Raw genomic sequence first — 20,518 nt, 5'->3', positions numbered from 1 at the left:
TGTTGTTATACCCCTGCTTAAGGAGGTAGATCTAGGGTAAGGGACACAACTCTTAAAAATCATTTGAATGTTTGTATTCACCATTTTCATCAATCTAATGTAAGCATCAAAGTAACTTGGATTTATTTTATTCTGTTTCAAAGGAAAGCTTGACAGGCTTTAGTGAAATGAAATATGATACAAACATATCACTGATTTCAAGAGTTATGTACCTTACCCTAGGTCTACCTCCTTAAAGTAAGAGGTATATAGTGATCATGGTGTTCATCCATCTGACTGCACGGTTTTCATTTCACTCTTACCTGCCATAACTTTTGACACTAGCTTTGTATAGGTATGATTAGAATCAATTTCAGACTAGAGCAACATCAACTTCCTGTTTGTTGGGCCTTTTTGATATTTTAACTATTTAATTTGGATAAAATTTCAAAGATAACAGCACAAAGGAAAAAAAAACAAATTCAGAAATTATTTGACATTCTACTACTATAGATTTTGGATAGATGTATATGAATATGGCAGGATAAACAATGTTGCTGGCCTTTCACCTTGTTTGATCATTAGCTTATAATGCTGATCAGGGGTGGATTCAGGCGAGGGCGTGGCAGGCATGCTCGTTCCCCTAAAATTTGCAAAGCATGGGATGTCAGGGGTAGTTTAGGCGGTTTTAGGTTGAAACATTAATTTCTTACCAATTTTACCACAAAAGATATCTACATTGCACCCGCTCTAGAAGAATATTTCAAAAATTTAACCTAAAAAAAATCAACCCTGCTGATATTTTCTTTTTATCTAGTCACTTAGAAGAAAACCTATTAATACATTGGTTATTTACATATACATGTAGTTTATATGACCATGGAATATGAGATGTTTATCTTACCAATGTATAAGTACTGTTTTAAATGGACATAAGACCCAAGTAAAACAAACAAAACACACTACTGGCAAAAACTAAATATAACATCTTCTAATTAACTTGAAATTCTTTATTTTTTATTACTTATTCTGTTTGAAATAGATGTATCCTTCATAATGGCAAGGTGAAAACACACCTACAATAAAGCTTTGTCTAAATGACAGCTCTGTGACTGCAAATTCTGCTGTGAACAAATGATCCTATGAGCAAAATATCTCAAAATACAGTAATAATATCACAATCCTTTACAATTCATAGCAGAGAGTCACATCAAATGGATCAGAAATAGGCAGTGGCCATGAAAATGTCTAATTTATTTGTATATGGTGTTTCAGAGGTAACAATTACTCACACTTTCAATGATCTTGATTCAGTAAATTGTATGAGACATAGTTTTCAGTTACTTGCAAACATCAGTACATGTATATGATACATTTTAAGATTTTTGACAGTCTTTAATCAAATGAGCTAGTCAGATTTAGAAGATCTGATCATTTCAACATCCTTGTTTATATCCAATTTGAAATGACTCGCCTACCATGAACCAGTATATTGATAATTATAACACATGAAATGGGAATCTTTTTATCTGTATAGAAGGATACTTCACAGGTTGCTTTTATTTTGTTAAGAAATAATTCATGGGGGTGAGGTCTTTATACTTGCTGGGTCTTTATATTTAATTATTTTATATATATTGTCAGCAAAGATATAATGCCAACCCAAGAGTAATTGATACAACACCATACATAACATGAATTATTTCTATTCTGATAATACAAAAAATACAATTTCTGCATCTGAATTACCCAGGGAAGATATATTGGGTAATAATTTGACTTTTATAGGATATCATATTAAAAATATTTAATACAAGCCTATGGGCAAATATTTGAGGGGTATTTAGGCAAAAAATGTTTTGACTGTAATAATACTTCACCAATTTTAAGCTTGTTTTAAATACTCATTCCTTAAAAGAGGAGATTGTAACACCCTGAACCCCTTTGCTACAGGCCTGTTAAACATATACTACCTCATAATCCATACCCATTAGAACATTCTGTTGTTAAATAGTTAAATGATTTAAAATAAGAAAAATTTACACCATTGAAAATGTAAGGATAAAAAGACTGGCAAAACATTTCACTTTAAAATATCTAACTATACAGTTAACATTACTCATTATCAACAACTCAGACTGGGTAGAACTTATTTTTTGCTTAGCTATGTATTATATGTTTTTTTAAGAATTTTTACAGTTTTAGTACCCAACTATATTTTATCATACAAAATGTTTTAAATTAATATCACTAATACCCAACAGTTAAAAAAAACAACCAGATCTATATCTATTTGTCAGTAAAAGAATTTTTTGTATGGTTCTACAAAATCACACATATTCACAGCCTTGCATGCAGTTTGGTGAAGATAATGAAATGATTTATACATGTGAAATCTATGCTATTTGAATAGTGAAAATCATGATTAAAAAAAAAACATGCGAAAATGCAAATGGCTCTCTAAACCACAGTTAAAAAAAAATAAGACGCAACCTGAGGTAAAAAATAAAATGGGATTTTCAAACACACAGCACCACTTCATACTGTGCATAGAACACAAAAACTTGGTTAAATACATGCATTATATTACATTATAAACTAGAATGGTTGGTATCATTTACATGTCCATTTAAGAACCAACTAAAATTAGAATATACTTATTTATTGACATTTGCATACAACTGGTAACAATAATTGAAATCCCATTTTCATTTCTGGGACCAATACATTTTTACCATAAATTTAACTTTTAATTAACGGAACTTTGCATGGTTCTTGAGTGGACATGAAATTAACATTTATACATTTTATTTTTTTTCCATTGAATTATAATTTCCACTATAGCATTTGTAATTTGCATAACACATTTCATCTATTGTATCTAGCAATTTAATTTTACTATACCTTTTGAATATTCCAGATAAATCCTTCAACTGTACACAATCATAAAAAAACAAATTAAATTTTCATCCTTCACTGGAAAATGTTTCATCATTAATTAATGTGGTTACTTATATACATGTACATTATATAATTTAAGAAATATGTACATGCATGTTTCAGGTACATTGCTTGAACAAATATTATTTCTTAATTTTAATTAAAATTTATTAAAATTATTATATAATTTTTTATACAAAAAATATAAATAAACAGGAAAATGAACAATAGAGCAATAATAAGTCATGGGAAAAAACAGTTGCAACAAAGAAGACAACTCATTTACATAAAACCTTGGACAAAGATCTTATACACTTAATTTTGATGTTTGTTTTGATTATAAATGTAAATTACATTAAGCCTGAAATGAAATTTCTATGAATAAGTGTATCTGAAGGATATGATGAGGCTAGGTCATTAACAATGTGGTTTGTATAGTAGTGCAGGGCTAATTGAAAACATGATAAATCTAAATCCTAATTATCTTAAAAAGCATCCAAAAAATTTATGCAGGTTAACTTGCTTTTATAACTTTACTAATACTCAAAAATAAAACTTGACTAATAATCGAGAAACTGTAAGGTTATAAGAATTTTATGCACAAAATCATGTGTAAATGAGTTGTGAAACATAACATAAAATAAAAATAAAGTTTTTGGTAGAATAAAAATGATTCATGACTAGTAATATGTCTGTTTCAAACAGAATCGAAAGCATTTGTCGAAAATTGATAGATTAAAAGAAAATCTATCTTTATTGCCGAAATTGTTCGAAAACAATATCTACTATCTTTAAAAACTTTTCAATATTTGTCAAAATAATAACTGATATACACCTTTTTAACATTCAACAATTTAAAAAAAAAACATGCATTATCCTTTTGAATATTATACCAAGAGAGACTTTGGAAAACAAATACATTGAATTTCTTGACAAGACAAAACACATTTTAAGTTACACTACCATCAAGGCAAATAATAAAATCTCAAAAAGAAATCACAAAATATATCTTAAAAATCTAAACAGGGAATATAAATATTAAATATTACAAAGTAAATATTTCCATATTTATCAACTTTTTTCTATTTAAGAATAAAAGAAACGGACTACATGTATTGACCATATTATTCAAGTCTAAGTAAACTATCATCAGAAATGATGACATGAAACAAAATGTATACATAGCACAAACATGTATCTAATTAAAATCTGTAAGGAAAAGGCTGTTTATTGTAAAGATAAATAAGTCTTGAAAACCTGGAAATAGGCTGACTGTTAGAAAACAGTGGAAATAGAAGTCAGATCATTAAACAAAAGGTGAATAAATGATGTTATGATTTAAATATATTTGGCCTCAATTGAAGCTTTGGAAAAATATAAATTTACATGGTCCATTTCAATTCCACCACCAACAGATATCATACCCATATTTTACTTAAACCAGATTTCATAATATCAAACGAAAACTACTACATGTTTAAATGAATATGAATGAATTATTAAAACATGATTTAAATCAGATGTTTGACATTATAGTTCTGGCCTGATTCATTAAAACTTTGTCCAGCACATACATTGCAACTTTTTAAAAATAAATCTGACTGGACTCAATGTTCCCAAAGGACTATTTCAATAAATACTTCAATTTTATCATAGACAACTGAGAACTACTGGATATATGTTTTGAAAAGAAAAAAAAAGACCAAGATTCAGATCTAATTAAGAATATTAAATAGAAACAACATATGCAAACTGCATACATTTAAAAGGCATATTTCCCTAGATTATAACTCTGGCAACTTGCTGTATACAACAAGTTATGGGATCGAAACAAGAAATATCATTCTTGTACATTACCCTGGCACTCATATAATAAGGCTTATGATTTCAATAAGATTGAATTTCTGAATTTCTACAACATATACAGTGTAACCATGAATATGTCTACAACCAAGTTAAGCATCTGCAGTACAAACAGCTACAGGTTTAAAAGATTGATGGTTTTATATTTCATAAGGCTATGTTACTACTTATAAAAATTTACCACACATAAATTCTTATACAAATGTATATATACTGCAGCAATGTACCATGTACATGTAATAGTTTACAAAGTGTATACAAATAACCTATACATGTACAAGTACAGTGTACATGCAGACAATTAAGTGAATGAGTAACTAAATCTTTCATTGAAAAGCCACTTCACCATGTACAATAAATATACAAAGGGTTGTCCACTTACAATGTACAATGTACTACATGTAACTGACAATGTAAAATGTATTACATGTAACTGACAGTCAACAATAAGCAAGACATACATGAACTGACACATACAAAGCCAACATGACATCAACACATAGGAAAAATTCAAAACAGAAATTCTTCTACATCCAATGAAGCAACAACTAAATAAATAACACAAAGTAAAATACTGCTGTTCATGATTTAACTTTTCAAAAAGTCACCATAGCAAAAGAGCTTTTCCAGAAAAAAATAATACAACTTGTATAAATCATTAAAATTACCATATAAAATCAAAGTACATGTACGTAATGTAAGATTAAATTATGATTTGGAAATTTTTTAAATCATTTCTTTTTGGAATGAGCCCTAACAAATATTTTTAATATGAAACTTGTCATAGAAAGTTGTATAGGAATACAAAGTGTCATTAAATATCATTTTTCTACTTAAAGCTACTTTAAGTATTTCTAAACAAAATAAGAATTTAATTAGAAATTTTAGAATTCTTCATGGAAGAGCTGAGTAGCTAAAACCTCTCCTGTAACAATGGTCTGACACCCAGCTTCTGCTGTTTTCTTCTGAGTATTTTCAGGCTTCTTTTCATTTTCTGCTTCACCATTTACACCATTCATGAGAGTAGAAGTGTTGCTTTCCTCTTCTCCATCTCTAGGGCTGTCTCCAAGTACAGAACGATTCATGTAGTACCTTTCAGCCACCATGGACAAGCTAGGAGATTCTCCCTCGTCACTTAGATCTAATTCGTCAACATCTCTTAAACCTGCTAACTCGGCATGTTTAAAATTCCAAACTGGGACTATTCCAGCACCACTCGGAGCAGCATCTCCAAATGCATACTTTATTCCACCAACACTGACAGGAGTTGAAGCAATGGTGCTATCATTCAACTCTGGAATAATCTGCCTCATTTCTTCATCAATATTTGTGAGAGGACTTGGTGGCTCTTTCAAAGGAACACCATCAATTGGCAGTTGTAGCTGGGTGGCAACCTTCTCTATTAAATCTTCAATGGACTCATGCTCTTTCCATACTTTTGTTGCCCTCCATCTTGCACGACTGCCTTTTGGTGCAGGTATTGCATCAAAACACACCATTTCTCCAACATGCAATAACTTATTCAGATCATCAATGTGTTTACCGAAGATAGATCTATCAATAAAAACATGTTCATGTCTGCCTAGATCAATAATACCCCATAATTTTGCAATATGATAAATCCTGCCTTTTCTCCCTGTTACAGTTGGTTTTGGACTTGCTTGTGGTCGACTTCCAGTTATGAAAACATTCAAGCGGGCATTCTTAATCACAGAAACAGTTTCATCCTCTGAAACCAGAAAGATATTGGAATGTGACTGGAGAAATTTCTCTAAGTCTTGCTTTGTCCATCCTATGGTGTTTCTTAAACTTTCTGGAGCTTGACTAAAATGTCCTGTTAAGCTACTTAACTTCATGTCTCCTTTCTTTTCCAGGATCCCCTTAATAAACATGACAGCTTTATACTGGTTTGCAGTCATTTCAGTGGGCCCAGATCTAGCACTACTGGAATTAGGTGTAGCAGCACTTCTCACCATTGGTGAACGTGGAGAAATAGTGGGTGATCGAGGTTCTAACATATCCAGAGATTTGGGGCGTTTCTTAAGCTTAGGTGTATTCTGAATCAGTAGTTGATCTTTTTCTTGATTAAATCTTGAAGATAAAGCACCATCTTCTGGTAAAGGTTCTGCGTTTGGATTAACAGCACTATAAGTTATATTGTCCTTTAAGCCAACCATATCTGCCTTTATTTCAAATATAAGTGGATGACGTAAAATCCATTGCTTGAACTCATTTTGTGGGCCTACACATTCTCTTATTTCAGCAGGAGCCTGAGACAAATGTCCAGCTAAACTGGTTATTGCCATCCATTGTTCTCCTTTTTTGATCATTTTACTCCGAAAATACTGAACAGCTTCAGTCTCAGTTGATACTTCTTGGGCATTTGATGTAGCAGGGCTGCTTTCACGAAAATTTGTCTTTCCAAGACTGCTACTTCCATCATTTAAACTTACCTACAATAATGATATAAAAAGCACATATGAATATCCATTTCTCACACAGACAGGGACACGTGTTCATACATAAGTGTTTATCTAAGCAGGCATCTAAGGAACATACATGTAGCACAAATAACCAGATACAAATGTACATTTATGTAGACAATTTATTAAGTAATAATAGCACTAAATATTTCAATGATGTTAAAAATCACTGAAGAAATGGAGTTTATTTTGTTGGGTTATTTATTCTATTTGTTACATCTAATTTTCATTACAAATTATTAGATTTAATTTATTTGCTGTGAATTGTCAATTTTCAAAGGTCTATATGAATCTTCATTTCTTTGATGACTGAATGTTTTTAAGTGATGAAACAGTCTACAAGAACATGATTTCTTGTTGTGAAATCAAAATATAATTCATGATACATTTCTTTAACATGACTGAGCAATCAAACAATTTACCTATATATGTTCAGTTATTCATTTAAAGCCTTAATGCATGTATACATATAGATTCTCCTTCATTTTCGAGGGGATTTTTCCACTCAAGATAGTTAAAATCTTAAATTTAACTATCAATTGTGGAGAAATCCTTTAATCCCCGAAAAAAATGAGGGAGAATCTGTTTCTCCCATTAATAAAACCATAAAAAATAAATTAAACAACACCATAAAAATAATTATATTAGATAAGAAACTCACTTGTATATCATTGTAATTAAATACGACTTACTAAATTTCCATTGACAGCAAATAAAGACGGATATTTTTGCAGGAATTTCTTCAAGCCAGCTTCATTCCCACCTGCACACTGTCGCATTTCTGGTGTAAAGTTGCGACTACCAAAGCGCCCTGCTAATTGACTGATGGTATAGGGTGTACTGCTATTCATCAGAATCTCCAAGAAATACAACATGGCCTTGTGTCCTGCATCATCTGCCATGTTGATTGATGTCTTCGTCGAAAGGCGAAATGAAACTAGAAAACTTCTTTATATCTGTAAATAAAATGTAAACATGTATGACATATTTTATTTACATTTGCAGTTTTTATCAAATACATGTAATAATTTACCAGGTACAGTTTCGAAAATATTAACCAGTTGTGTAAAATGTGTACCAATACATAATGGCAAATTCATTACTATATGAAATCAGAGCCAATAAAAATTAACAACTGGACAAATATGGACAAATTTCTTTATATGAAAAAATAGGATCAATATTGCAAAGCAGATCAAATGGAAAAACAAGCCCAATATGGGCTGGATCAGTATGGGTAACTGGTAAGTTCAATTTGGATTTTTCACCAAGATTTTTGCAACAATACAATCGGATTGTTTAGACAGTTTTGACTGACTTAAGATTTAAGGAACAGAGTATTATCACACTTTCTTATTTAAAAATTAGAAAGTCTAACAGTATTGGTACACCAAACAATATTTTCTCTTGTTTACACAACTGCTTAACAAAGCCTGGATAGCAGCCACAGAGGTCTGTTTCAAAATAAAGTAAAATATGATCTGAGCATGGTATTTTGTTCATTCTACATAAATAAATTTGAAACAGTTTTTTTAATTACAATGCACATGCACTGCATATATTTACAATGTATGTACTGTACATGTATTCACTGATTAATAGGTGCCTAAGACACATACATATATATGTACTGCACAATGTACATGTATGCATGAAAAATCACATTAGTTACAGGATCTAAAAACTCTACTTTAATCATGACCTAACACTGGATTGGTGATGATTCAAGGGTGAAGCTTTTATCATTGACATGTACCAGTACCAGAATATAAGGGTAATAATTTAGCTTACATCTGTTATCAATGGGGTGCTAATGCATTATCAGATAAGTTATTGCTTAGATTTGTATTGTAATCAATGAGTGATTATGAATTATTAATATTAAACAGTTATTTAACAGTTATCAGTGAATACATGTATGATGGCAATAATATACACAATATAAGGAGAATGGATATGGTGAGCATGTCAAAGTGACAAACAACCCCACATGTACATCTAAACATTTAACACTCTGTCAACAGTCTTGTTTGCATTGTTTGAACTGATTCTTTACACATTCTAGACAACTGATTCTAGACAGAAAAACAGAAAACCAGTCAACAACAAACTTTCAAAACTTGCTGACTGGTCATGCAGTCATATACATGTACATGTACAAACAGACTTGTGTATGATATTGTTGGCATTTTTGGAATTAACATTGATTCGCTCATAGGGTCTTTACATAGATATCAAAACACTATAAATTATATTTAAAAGTAGTTTATGGCATGACATGAATTGTGTGATTGTCCTTATTGTATGGCTTATGATGCACTGTGATTCTCAACCCTGCGTGGGAAGATTTGGGATAGATTTTATTTACAAATGGGACACAACTTCTTGTAGGTTTCTGCTGGTCTGGAGCTGGCATGTCAGCTAACTACTAGTAATCCTTAGTTTGTACATTTGTCACAAATGTGTATTTTATATTCAGTTTCTTTATTTCTGTTGTAACATGAACCTCAGACCTTTTTGAACTGATTTTTATTGTTTTATTTCAGAAGGGTGACACAGTTAGTTTACATATTAATTTTCCCTGAGGCCATCTATGAGTTCTTCAAATGCACTTTAAAAATTGTATTAAACAAATTACAGCAGGTTGACCTTCATGATTTATTTCTTGACATGCTCTGTTTCAGGTTTTGGAACGAACAGATTTTCTTTCGCATTAATTCTTAGACTTCATTCATTATTTGAAGATAGATACATTATGTACTAAAACTTTTCCATGAGATTTATGTCTACTGGTTTTACACCCTGCATACTTTTACTTTAACAAAAACATCTGTATGGTACTTAATTCTAGAGTCAATTTTCAACCAAGTTGTGTGAATACAATGTGTAATAACATTTTCAATTTTAAATGTAAATACTAGATGAAAAAATCAAACATCTGATGTACATGTAATCTGCCTGGTTCTTTCAACTCATTTATACACCATGTAACTTTTCATGAGGAATTTTGTTAATTTGCCAGTGTGTTTGAAGAGCCAGTCATGTTGGTTGTGTAGCGTGGTGAGTGAATATAGACTCTGTATCAGTTCCCTGAGTATAGCACAACAAGAATACTGTTGGTTGCTGAAGAGGCACTATGCCTTCTGGAGAAATGTATTACTAGAGGAAAATATAATCTGGATGTTATGACTGTCCTTTTTTCTTTTGGCCCTTTAATGCTTAACGGTTAATAAGGTAATACCCCGCCTACTCTATCCTAGTTTCCTTTTCGTGGTATGACATTTTGTATAATTTTCATAAAGATTCATAAATTAATAGTCAAGTTATTGTCTAGAAACCAGATTGGCTAGGGACACTAATGACCAAGACAGCACTGATAAAAAACAACAGCATTATACCATCATTAAAAAAAATATATAAAAAGTATGAAAAAGTACCACAACTCTGAAAATATAAATCGATTTTTCTTCAAAAAGTATACAGACCATTATAACAAACAATTATGGTGCAAGGGGTTCTCAAGTTAAAGTGAGACATGTGATAAAGATCTCCTAAAAATCTGAAAAAATTGCCAATAACTTGTACAAAAAAATAGGAATTTGATCAAAACTACATATATGTATAAAATCATTTAAAAAATAACTGTGTACAGACTACATTTCATATGACATGTACATATACTAGGGTCTCACTGTTATAGTTTTCTAAACTGAGGAAAAACCAGCCCCTGAAAAGAGGATTTATATTTTGTCTCAAGTCAGTACAACATCTAATCTTTCATTACATTAAACTTATTTTTCTGATGTACATGTAGCATCATTGACACTCAGTTATTGCTTGCCAATAGGTGAGGTAAATTTATGTGCTTAAAAAAGTGTTCCCATTGTATCACAGTAATGAAAAGAAATCCTCTGAAATAGTTCCCATAAAAATACTGTAATGGCAGTTTGAAGGGATGCATATAACTTCTTTCCAATTGCTCATGATAACTTTTTAATCCGAATTCTACTTCAATTGGCTTGACAGTGATTTTCCAAACAAGACCATAGCAAAATTTAAAAATGGCTGAAAATCACCTAAAAATTTTGATTTGTCTCTAATTTTCTTGTCCTTAGGAAATCTGGATTAATATGAGGTTTGAAACTTTACACACTGCCACTAGTTCCAGCACTACAAATACTGAAAATGTGCATTGTTCCATGTTCAGGTTCTAGTAATAATTTGATACAGTGGAACCTACAATATAGTGGGAATAGAGTATACATGTAGTTCATGTATGTACCACAATCTGGACCATAATTATTCTTCATGTTGGTCAAAACAACTTCACATGTAATAGCGAGCACAGCTAAAGCTCTGGCAAAGTTACTGTGAGAGCGGAGAGTTCTTTGGAAACATGCATGTGCAAGTTAGCGAGGTGCATATTGATTAGAACAAAAGATCATAGTTTGGAAATGGTATGTAACAGAGTGAATGTAAAATAACAATTAGCGCCCCCACTAATTATTTTAAAAACTAAAACAATTTCTTGAAGTTCCAAAACTCTAACTTAAATAGCAAAAAAGGACCGAAAGTATGTACAATGTCATGGACCTAAATATACAAGAGATTTGGAAATAACTGAAATCTCATATTAACACTTGGCAGGGAACAAGATCTTGTACTTCATAAATCAACCATAACAACTTGACTTCAAATGATCATAACAAAAAGTATTGTGATTACTGAAATAAAACCTTCAGTTTTCTATTCTACAATATCTCAACTTCATGTTCATATCACATTTCTCTTTCTACCAAAACAAATAAAAAAGAAGTATTGAAAACTAGTAACACCTACATGTACCCCCTTCCCACGCCCAAAATTTTCTGAAAATGAAAATAATTCAAAATTAAATTATTATCATAATTTTCATTTTAACTTTTCACAACTTTTTTTTGTTTCAAAAGATAATTAAATAAAATCCTCCGTTTTCTTTTTTTGGGTCTTTTGTGTGTCTGCTATGATTATTTCAGATCATTTCATCAAAAGAGGAAAATAAGTGGAAAGGTCAGGGAATCTTGTTCTCCACCCTGTGATATTTTCATCGATTAACTAGCTAATAATCAAGTTTTTTATATCTGTGTATTATATGTCTCAGACAACATTTACACTATGAGAATGTCACATTTCAATTAATGTCATCCCTTTTACTAAAGCCCAAACTAAGTTCCAAAGACAAACAATATTAAAATGCCAGAATTTTAGGTGAATGGACAAACACAAATACTAGATAAAAACACAAATGCATATTTTAATAATTATTCAGATATTTAGATGAAAATTTTATTCCAAATACAATGTAAATATGAAAAGTCAATGTTCTCTGCTGAGTAAGAACTGCTCATGCATGTGACTACCAAACTATTTGTCATTTACATAGTCCAAATAAATACAATGTATACCATCTTGGGAGCAGTGTTCTCCCAAGAATTTTTGGATAGTGCTGTATTCAACAGCCCCATGCAGGTCCAGTGTGTCAAAAGAATAGACCTGCAGCAGTGCTAAGCTTGTCGTAAAAGGCGACTAGTGCTCAGAACCCTAGCCAGGGGCTAGGGCGCTCTGTCCACAGAGCAACTGGGATGTGTGGCCCAGGTGGTGGAATGGGGTACCCCTGGCGTGTTACATGCTGGGGTTGTCAGGCTATAATACGGAAAACCGGACTGCAAACCATAGTGGTGCACCGTGTTGGGAAACATGCCACATTCCTCACACGTTAAAGAACCCTACTGTGGTATTCTCCCAGAGCAGGAACCATAGGGCTCCGCCACAGGAGGCTAAATTGCCTGACCCTACCCACCTCTCCCTATTTCCAGTGGCAATCAAAATTTGTCGACCCAATTGTCCTTGTGTCCCATCCCTTTTTCATTTCATCATCATTTCATGTTCATTTTATCATCAATTTTGTGTTCATCGTCTGAATATTGCTGAAATATTGCTGCTGGAACGTTAAATCCCAACAAACAAACAAACAAACTGTATTCAACATGTGACACAACATTAATACATCAAAACGTACCAATTTGAATTTAATGTATTATTTAAAAATTGATCTGTGTATTCAAAATGTACATTACTGTTCAAGTTTATATGAATTATTCATAGGTAAATATTTTACCATTTTTCTTCAATTGCAGTAATTATAACTTAAGTATGGTTTTTTATTTTTCCTTTTTATATGCCTGTCTAAGACGGGACATATTATGGTATACCAGTCTGTCTGTCCGTCCGTTGTCAACACTTCGGACAATAACTCAAAAACACTTTCACCAACTTTTATGAAACTTTGGTGAATTGTTCATATCTATTGACGTACGCTCCATTTCGATTTTTATAAATTTCAGATTTTTCATTTCCGTGTTATGAATTTTTATACTTAAAAACAGGGGGATTTTCAAGTTTTCTGACAATAACTCAAAAACACTTTCACCTACTTTTATGTTGACATAAGTTCCCTTTCGATTATTATAAATTTCAGATTTATCATTTCCATGTTATGAATTTTTATACTTAAAAAAGGGGTGATTTTCAAGTTTTCGCACAGCAACTCAAAAACACTTTCATTAACTTTGGTGAATAGTTCATATCTATTGAAGTAAGCTTCTGTCCCATTTGTATAAGTGTCAAATTTTACATTTGTGTGTTTTGAAATTTTACTCTTAAAAAAACAGCAGAAACGGCAAAGGAAATTTATTTGTTGAAAAATCATTAAGAGGCTGATTTACCTTATAAAAGAATGTATACAACAATATTTATTCCATCAGATACTTCCTAAACACTTTGAAAAGACAAAGGAAGTGGACATCTTTTGTTTACATTGCCATGTTGTTGTTTTTCAAGAGCACATGGTTTTTGGTGGTAAAATCAGTAAAAAAATAGATAATTAAATTCCCTAAGTCTAAAAGTAGTACCACAGGTGTGATGAACAAATATGGACTTAAGTCATGATATAGGGTTTCTGTCATGGATAAACTCCATTTTAACATGTTGAAAACATCTTGTGATTGTGCAACATTCAACATTGCATCTACTGTATAAATAGCCACATGCTTTTAGCCACAGTTAAATTACCTTTGACCATAATTAGTTTTGAAGGGTTCAGTATAGGATATTTGTATCTGATTGACACCTTACCTGAAATTAATTTGTGGCCAGGTGGAGTGACTGATAAGAATCTTGCTGGCAATGTCATAACTATGATTGGCTTCAGACACCTGAAGGGTCATGTGGTGACCAACAGACCATAGTGTGTATACTACTATCAGTTCCAAGAGCTAATCACCTTGCAGGATGCTGTAAATAACCTTGAGCACAGTACTGAGGTCAATACTGCAGCACTTTAAAGGCCTGGGGAGAACACTGTTGGGAGGCTAACATTTTTTAGCTTAGTCACCTCATAAATGTCAGATTAAAAATGCCTCATTGAACATCATTATTATCTGGACTAACATTTACAGTGAAGGCAGTGACTGCTGGTCCACACATTTAAGGACGGGAAGCCTGTACAGGCTAATTATCCATCCATCTGGTTTTAGTTAATTACACATGGAATAGTGACTGAAATGCTTCATTTATGTTAGTAATGAAGAATTGTGAGAAATTCATTTTATACAAATACATACAAAATGATACAAATACAATAAAATTGTCAAATCGTATCTGATGTAACAAATACAGATTAAAAATCATTCAGAATTAAGACAAAATACATATTTAACAAACTTGAAAGACTACTGTATTTTCCGGACTATATGTCAAATTGCCTAATTTTGACCAAAATCAATGAAAAAAACACAGATAAGTCAAATTTAGCATATAAGTCAAGGGGCAGACATGTACATTTATATCATAGGTGTCAGCGAAGATCCTAGTTGAGCGGTTCGTTTTCAACAGCACATTATTCCAGCAATGTTACTAAGTATAATATTTCTTAATTAAATTAATGTTTGTGATTTTGTGAAAGTGTACATTGTCCACCAGTTCAATTACTTTTTATTGAATGGCGTGTCAATGGCTCTAAAGCCTTGGATCATTAGGTGTACAAAATCGTAAACATGTCAAACGTGGGCACCCATATGTGAAATAAGCGGGAAATTCGTTTGATGAATTGGTCATAATTACCAGCGGTAATTAATAAACAATATTACCTGGTATTACGAGATACAAAAGAAAATAATTGTTACCTGCAAATTTGGTTGCAATTAGCCATTCAGATAACACCTTAACCAATTATAATTTGAGCCATGTGCAAATGTGTTACAACATACAGTAAATGGGCATAAATTTGCATATCAAAGGACCAATAACTCCAGAACACTCAATAATGTCTTTCTGGCTAAAAAAGAGTTTCGTTAATGTATCATCTAGAGTCTGTTTATATATTTTAATGGTTTCAAAGTTTTTATTAACATCGTCGTATTCATTCATAAAGGATAGCGGCAATGAACAATAATATTCGAATTCAAACACTGGTTGACTGTTCGAGTGACGGCTTTCGTTGATTCAATGATAGCAGTTTACCGAAAATTTTAAATTCAAGCAATCAATAGTGTACTAAAATCTAATGAAATGCATTGTAGGTGAACATTTTGTCTTAAAAAATCCTTTGGCTGACACTTAGCTGAAAAAATATTGACTTATAGTCCAGAAAATACAGTATTTTAAACAAATATAATGAGAAAAGGTATGGGGGTATATGTCAAAGAGACAACCCCACCTGGATGAAAATGTCAGCCCAAGGTTTGCACATCCAGAAAGATTGTTTTACACATAATTCAGTCAGGCACATTTTAAATCATAATACTGTTAATCCAGACAGCAATCACATGCTAGTGAACCTTAGTCAGACAATTTCTCCTTACATCTGGCCCAGTGCAGGTCCAGGTGTCAAACAAATAGGCCTGCAGTAGCACTAAGCTTGTCGTAAAAGGTACTAAATCAGTGATTAGGATTAAAATTTCGCCAATGGGACTATGGCCCCCTTACCCTTCAATTCAATGGGACATTTTCAATTTCAATGGGCCATTCTAAAAAAAAAAATATGGGACAAAATTTGGAATAACAGCTAAGGCCGGCTAGACATAGATATTGAAGACCAAATGTACATTTGTAGCATAAACAAACTTTAATTTACACTCCAGATCAAATGTTTATTAGGAGTTAACAATTAACATGTCAATTACTTGTCACATCTAATCACTTTTCTTTTCTGTTGTTTGAGTTTTTATACTATGTCTAGTCCTTCATCATAGTCCACAGATCCCCCATTAGTTAGACCCTAACTTAGATATTAACGTAGTTTATCACAAATGATAGGAAAGAACCTATTTTTTGTTTGGCTGCAATCAGATTTTTGATTTTTTTAGGGTGCTTCAGGACCAGATAATATGTCTTCATCATTATCAATATTTTCAATAGGGGGTTCGTAACCGTGTCCAGCTGCCAAGTTAGTTTCTACAACAATTGCAGTTTGATTGTGGTAATTACCATCCTTAATATTTTTTTAGGCGTTGAAAAAGATAATTTCTTCTGTTTTGGGTCTAGCTTAAAAATGTCTTTGGTGGCATTTTCAATTTCAAACGGGACCGCCAGTCCATGCTTTTCTGATATTATCAAATTATTTTTATTCTTTAAAACAATGTTTATTGTCCTTTAAAATGCGTAAGTGATCAAGAATATGTAATCTAAAAGATCAACAAAGTACCGTTTCATTCCCCGGTCTTCAAATCCCCTCGAAAACATGGCAATCAAAACATCCGCCTGCAGCTAATAAAACATTGTTAAAAGACATGTTCATGCCTTTTTTACTGTAAAAAGAAGTGGACAACACTCCACCATCAATGATGAAAATTTAATGGGCACACATGATGTCATTAGTCACTCAATGCACCATTCTAAGAGGAAATGAGACTATAGCATATGAAGCACGGTTATACCAATCACTGCTAAATAGTGCTCAGAACCCTGGTTGGGGGCTAGGGCGCTCTGCCCACAGAGCAACTGGGTTGTGTGTCCCAGGTGGTGGAATGGGGTAACCCTGGCATGTTACATGATGGGGTTGTCAGGCCATAATACAGAAAACCTGACTGCAAACCATAGTGATGCAATGTGTTTTGAAATATGCCACGTTCCTTGCACATTAAGGAACCCTTCTGTGGTATTCTTCAGGAGCTGAAAACTTTTTGGGGAAGACCCGAGCCCTGGACTTTTTCATCTTTTGTACACTAAGCCCGAACAATGTTTTGTCAAGTCCCAATCATAAGATATATAAATGCAACTTTGTTATCTGATATTCTTATGTATATTTCTATGTTTGCAGGGAAGAAGACACAATGTCAATTGATTCCGTCTCCTGGTCTGATGCCTAATCACCAGCTTTCGGTTTCAGCATTTTTTTAACCGTGAAATTGTAATTGAGCAACGATATTTTCCTAAAAAGTTAAATAACAAAATTTGATCTTTATCATTTCAGCACTTGATCAATAAAATTTGTGGTATGTCAAAAAAAGCGTCTGATCAAGCCCAGGTGTGATTCAGACTTGAGAATGACTAATCAATAGATCGATCTAGTGAATACCCATTCTAAAAATAAAGTTATAACTATTTATACATGTAGGTCAGGGAATAAATCGAGAAACATGGTCCAAATAATGACAACAAAATCTTTCAAAAAACAGTTTTTATTTTTTTTTAGATTTGCCATGCCCAACTGACTTATTTCATTGAAAAACGGCAAGTCGGAGGTTCAATTTTTTAAGTCCTGGGCATCGGGCTTTAGGAATTTTCAACCCCTGATTCTTCTAGAGTAGGAAGCATTGGGCTCTGCCACAGGAGGCTACATTGCCCCACCCTACCCATCTCTCCCTATTTCCAGTGGCAATCAATATTGTCGACACAAATATCCTTGTGTTCCATCCTACTTTTCATTTCATTATTAATTCATGTTCAATTTATCATCCATTTCATGTTCATCACCTGAATATAGCTGAAATATTGCTGCTCGGGCATTAAACCCTAACAATCAATCAATCAATCACCTTACATCTGTACATGTGAAACATTTCCATTCACACCAATTCTTCTTTGAAGAAGCTAAAAGTTTTAGAATATCCCATGCATTAGCACCGAAGTACTTTTTCAACACATAGGATATTTACATTTACGTCACTTTAATACAATTTTTTTAAATATCTGGTAAAGATGATGCATCGAGTTTGCCACCAGTCAATGTCAATTATGTGACTTGTTCTGTGTCTGACCAACATAAAATCCGTCCTATTTCAAGCACAGTGGCTTGATCCCACTATCAAATATGCAGCCTGACTATTATATTACACGAATAGAAAACTGTCCAGTTTAATAAATGTGATCACAGTTCGCAAACCCATTAATAATAGTCGTACATTAGACATAACAAATGCGTGGACGAAGAGCCACTGCCTACAGTTAAACCAAATAGTGGCCAATGCCTACTCCATATTATAATTAAGTTCATACTTGTACATGTAAATGTATATATAGCACATAACTGTCAACACTGAGTGATAAACGTAGCCAACACATCATGCAGTCATCAGTCGACGGGATAGGGTGTGTCGTGAGTGCCCGATGGCCTTGTCTTTGCATGTATTTTGAACATCGTAGTACAATATCTGGATACCATGCTTTATAAACAATATTTGAAAATGTTGGTCGGGTCTAAAATGCGTGTTTACCTTCAGATGTTAAGTTAAAGGTCTTGAAGTTTTCTACGAAAGTACCATCTTGGAAAGTTGTTGTGTTCTTTTTCAGTTAATGACTTTCATTTTGTGGAACGAATTATTTTATTATGATAATGTCGTACCAAATAAATTTCGTACCATTTGGAACATCATCTCCTAAAAAATACAGATAAGTGGTAATACGCGGAAGAATGATATTTATGTATACATGTCAGTTCATGTTCATGTTATTCGGTATATATTTTACGACATTTACTTACTTGTGAGTACCTATGGGGACACATTCTATGCCACTCTTGGTTGATCAATCTTCCTATATATTCATACGAAATATGGATATTGCATGGGCTACTACAGAAAAAATGAATAAACGAGTAGCTTACTTCAATTTTTGCTCTATCATATAGATGATGCATATATCTCAGAATGCTCCAAGTTTCAGGATGGGGTGGACGCGTTTTTCAACAAACGGTCGCAATTCCAATGGGAACAAATTGTGTTCCTCTACTCGCTGACCTATTCCTTCACTCTTATGAGACTGACTTTATAGATCGATGGAAAAGGGAAACTATTGACCAAACTATATGACAAACACGATTACTTTTTATTCCGTATAGTCAACTTTCTTATTCAATGCTGCTGAAAAAAAATGTCCGCGCATTTTCTAACTCAACACAAAATCTCGTTCTTTTGAGAAGACCCTTGAGAAGAAAATAGTCTATGCCTCGTTGGCCATTATCACTATACCAATTTCCCAGCCCATAGACATTTTTCACAGTTTATCCGTTACTTCCCATGCAGTATATTTAAATCTGCACGCGATTTTTTTTGTAGAGTACAGATACTGTGAAATAAGATTCTAAGTCATGGTTATATTCATCACGACAGAAGTTTTACAGTCGTCATAGCAATTTGATTGACCGATATGTTTCTCTCTCACAGATGAGACAAGATATCTAGAAGTCATGTTTTACAGGATTGATATACAACCCACCAAACTTGACCCTTATTAACTGCAGTATGGTGGCTCCTTTGACATACTATTCTGGAGGAGCTACATAGTTAGGTCTAATCAAAGTGGCTTGCCTCCACTATCAAATCAATATACAACCCAACTATTGTATAAACACGAACTTTCTAAATACTCAGATATTTTTAGATAGACAGTATGTAAGAATCGACATCAATATGAATTAATAAAAAATGTATACACATTAACCATGAACTCTTTACGGATATCTTAGTAAAATGAGTACATGAAAAGAAAATGAACTTAATCTTAGACTAAATTCATCACGAGAGCAAATTTGACATTTATTCTCCCTGAACCAATCTGATTAAAAGTCGGTCTCGCAGCTCCCGGTTTTCTGTTATGCAGGTATCAGAACGAGCTTTAACCTGAAACCTTTGCCATCATCATTAGTTATCTGAACACGACTCTTTATACAGATACTGTGGTTGCTCAGGCGGGAAAGCATAAATCAAATTGTTATT

At 32.7% G+C, this 20,518-nt stretch overlaps 1 protein-coding gene across 1 annotated transcript; it reads right to left on the bottom strand.

Moving 5' to 3' along the window:
* Positions 1–974: 974 nt before the first annotated feature.
* On the bottom strand, positions 975–19,113 carry LOC148627274 (uncharacterized). The gene is made up of 3 exons (XM_088570747.1): positions 19,019–19,113; positions 7,958–8,221; positions 975–7,235 (listed from the first exon to the last, which is right to left on the bottom strand). The coding sequence occupies exons 2-3, from the start codon at positions 8,165–8,167 to the stop codon at positions 5,667–5,669; spliced, it is 1,779 nt and encodes a 592-aa protein (XP_088426873.1). The 5' UTR covers positions 8,168–8,221; positions 19,019–19,113; the 3' UTR covers positions 975–5,666.
* Between the last annotated feature and the right edge of the window lie 1,405 nt (positions 19,114–20,518).

Source organism: Perna viridis, chromosome 1, assembly GCF_037379345.1.
Source record: "Perna viridis isolate PV_CMFRI_1.1 ecotype Kerala chromosome 1, ASM3737934v1, whole genome shotgun sequence".
Lineage (NCBI taxonomy): Eukaryota > Metazoa > Mollusca > Bivalvia > Mytilida > Mytilidae > Perna > Perna viridis.
This window is presented reverse-complemented; position numbering and strand designations above follow the sequence as displayed.